General features: G+C 40.2%; 2 protein-coding genes across 2 annotated transcripts in view; both read left to right on the top strand.

Moving 5' to 3' along the window:
- LOC100747997 (uncharacterized abhydrolase domain-containing protein DDB_G0269086-like) overlaps window positions 1-646 on the top strand; it is a 14,078-nt gene extending 13,432 nt beyond the window's left edge. The window contains exon 4 of the mRNA XM_012381431.3: window positions 1-646. Coding sequence (XP_012236854.1) covers window positions 1-462 — 462 coding nt within the window. The 3' untranslated portion in view covers window positions 463-646.
- An 81-nt stretch (window positions 647-727) lies between these two features.
- Window positions 728-2,562, top strand: part of LOC100747878 (antifreeze protein Maxi-like) — a 5,241-nt gene continuing 3,406 nt past the window's right edge. Inside the window, exon 1 of the mRNA XM_012381430.3 lies at window positions 728-2,555. Coding sequence (XP_012236853.2) covers window positions 2,223-2,555 — 333 coding nt within the window. The 5' untranslated portion in view covers window positions 728-2,222. The remainder of the gene's footprint in view (window positions 2,556-2,562) is intronic.

The raw sequence follows: 2,562 nt of genomic DNA, 5'->3' as shown, positions 1-2,562 counted from the left end.
GCCGCCGCTGAATCAGGTGCCACCCTCAGAGCAGAACAATCCGCCGCGCAATCGAAATGGTCCGCCGCAGTGGCCGCCCAATCCGCCGCTGCTGCAGCCGCTGCAGAAACAAAGGCCACCGCTTCCTCGGAAACCACCGCTGCCGCTACTAGTAAGGCCGCCGTGTTGGCTGCTGACGCTAGCAGCGCAGAAGCTGCCGCTGCAGCGGAGGCACAATCCGCTTCGCGGATCGCAGGTGCAGCAGCCACCGAGGGATCTTCCAACTGGGCTAGCGAGAACTCGCAAACCGCACAACTGGAAGCTTCCGCCGCAGCGAAGGCCACCGCAGCCGCAGCTATCGGAGATGGAGCTGTTCTAGGACTTGGACGCGACGCTGGTGCCGCGGCTCAGTCAGCCGCTGAAGTTAAAGCCTTAGCTGAAGCTAGTGTCAGCTTAGATGCTTTAGACAAGGACGGGAAATGAAGGGATATCTGAAGGGGACAAGAGGAAGTCTTTCTTAGACGATTTTGAGAAATTTCTGATTGAACACGATAGAAAATTATTTGAATATGATTACAGAACGACAGACGGAGTCGATAAAAATTAAGAGTAACATTGTCGAAGTGAGCTTACCTACGTGATAATAAAGGTCCACTGTTTTAGCAAATATGTATTTTCTTGATGATTTTCGTTGTCTTCCTTTTCTCCAATCCTTTGTGATAGATGGATCTTCCATAGAATCTTTCGTGAGATTGCTGAGTTGAAGTCATGCCTGGCTTGGCTTTAAGATGCTGGATGTCGGCGACGGTAGAGCGGCTTGCGATTTCTAGTATATGAAAGTTTAAACAATTAATAAATGTCTTCTTATAGTCTTGTATATTTGATAAATGTTTCTAACGTAGAATACGAAAAAATAGCTTGTATTTGGAACGTATAATACACATGTGTGTGTACAATTCGACTACATATAAATATACGTTAAATACAGTTACCTTAGGTCAGGCCGGTTGCATTAAATTGATCTAGATTAAAACAATAAGTATTTACTATTAGTAAATTAGTAAATAACACTTTCTAAATATATGAGTATAAATTATCACAAAAGTATGCAAACTTTAATTAACTTATTTAAATTTATGTACATTAAAACCGGTGTCTAATTACTTAATCATGCACGGCTACATTGGTCGATAAATATTGGATTATCGAATACAACTGAATAATTATGCGAAACGAAATAGTGATTGTTTAATACATACATTGGAAAGCAGATAAGAGATTAGCTTATCTTTTATAGCACCTATAGTATTTAATAATTACGTGAAGCATGTTATTTTAATCGAATATATTTATAGACTATGAATGTAATAAATAAATTTACTTTAATTTGCCTTTGCCTTCCTCAATTGCCTTCTTTGCAACTTTTTATTTTGCTGTCACTACTTTCGTCTCTAAATATTGAAAAATATAAGCTACACTAAAAATATTTAAATGTCCAAATCGCAGCAGCAAATAATAATAGTGAAATCACAACTGGTTTAAACATTTGTGCCACAGGATTCGATGAAATATTGGAACACTGAATCATTAAATGATAGGCTTGAGAAAGTAGCAAATAAGAAAATAATATTTCGAATTAATGGAGAATACTAAGCACTCAGCATAGACACGGTGAATATCCAGAATCACTTTTAATTAAGAGAAAGCACGAATACATCTTGAAAAGGTGAAATGCATGCTATCTTAGTAAAAGTGTTCAATGTCAATGACGACATTTGCATTCTATGTTAAAAGCAACATTTCACGCTAGAAGATATAAACATGTATATAATATTTTTTATAAATTTAAATGTGACGAATACTTGAAGCAGAATAATTGAAATACCGATAAAATTCCCAAACGTTTGTTTTTCTCTCAAAACACGGGTTCCAAAAGTAATTACTTTACTTTTGGGTCGGTACAATTGAAATAATAAATGTTCGCCGCCAAAATCTTGCAATAATTAGAACAATACCGAACCAGCCCGGAAAGGAAACAAACGCTATATTTCAGACTCGAATCCACCTAAATAAACTCTGGTTCGACCAATAATGATATCGACGAGAAAAGATAAAGAAATATTTAGAAACCCATGAAACAACATTTCGCGTAATAACAACGATGTTTTCACAATTGCCAATGGCCGTATAAAACGGGCAAATCGTGTCCCAATCGGCATCAATCTTGCGAAGTAGCCTCGAAGATGAAGATTCCATCGATACTCGCGGTGTCCCTGCTGGTTTGGGGTCTGGCCAGCGCAAGCAAACCACTCATTGCCAATGCGCAAATAGGAAAGGTCAAGACCGAAACGTCATCGTCCTCAGAAATCGAGACGTTGGTGTCAGGAAGCCAGACATTGGTGTCAGGAAGTGAGACATTGGCTTCGGAAAGCGAGGCATTGGCGTCAGAAAGCGAGGCATTGACGTCAGAAACCGAGATAGCGAGCTTGACAACTGCCACGAAGGACGAGCTCATACTAAAGGGCGAACCTATCCTTGGGAAGAAACTAGGAACCGGGGCGTCGGAAGTAGCGGCGGCCTCTG

The sequence above is a fragment of the Bombus impatiens genome, unplaced genomic scaffold, assembly GCF_000188095.3.
Source record: "Bombus impatiens unplaced genomic scaffold, BIMP_2.2 scf_0133, whole genome shotgun sequence".
NCBI classification, from domain to species: domain Eukaryota; kingdom Metazoa; phylum Arthropoda; class Insecta; order Hymenoptera; family Apidae; genus Bombus; species Bombus impatiens.
Note: the sequence above shows the minus strand (reverse complement) of the source record. Positions and strands in the feature narration are given on the sequence as shown.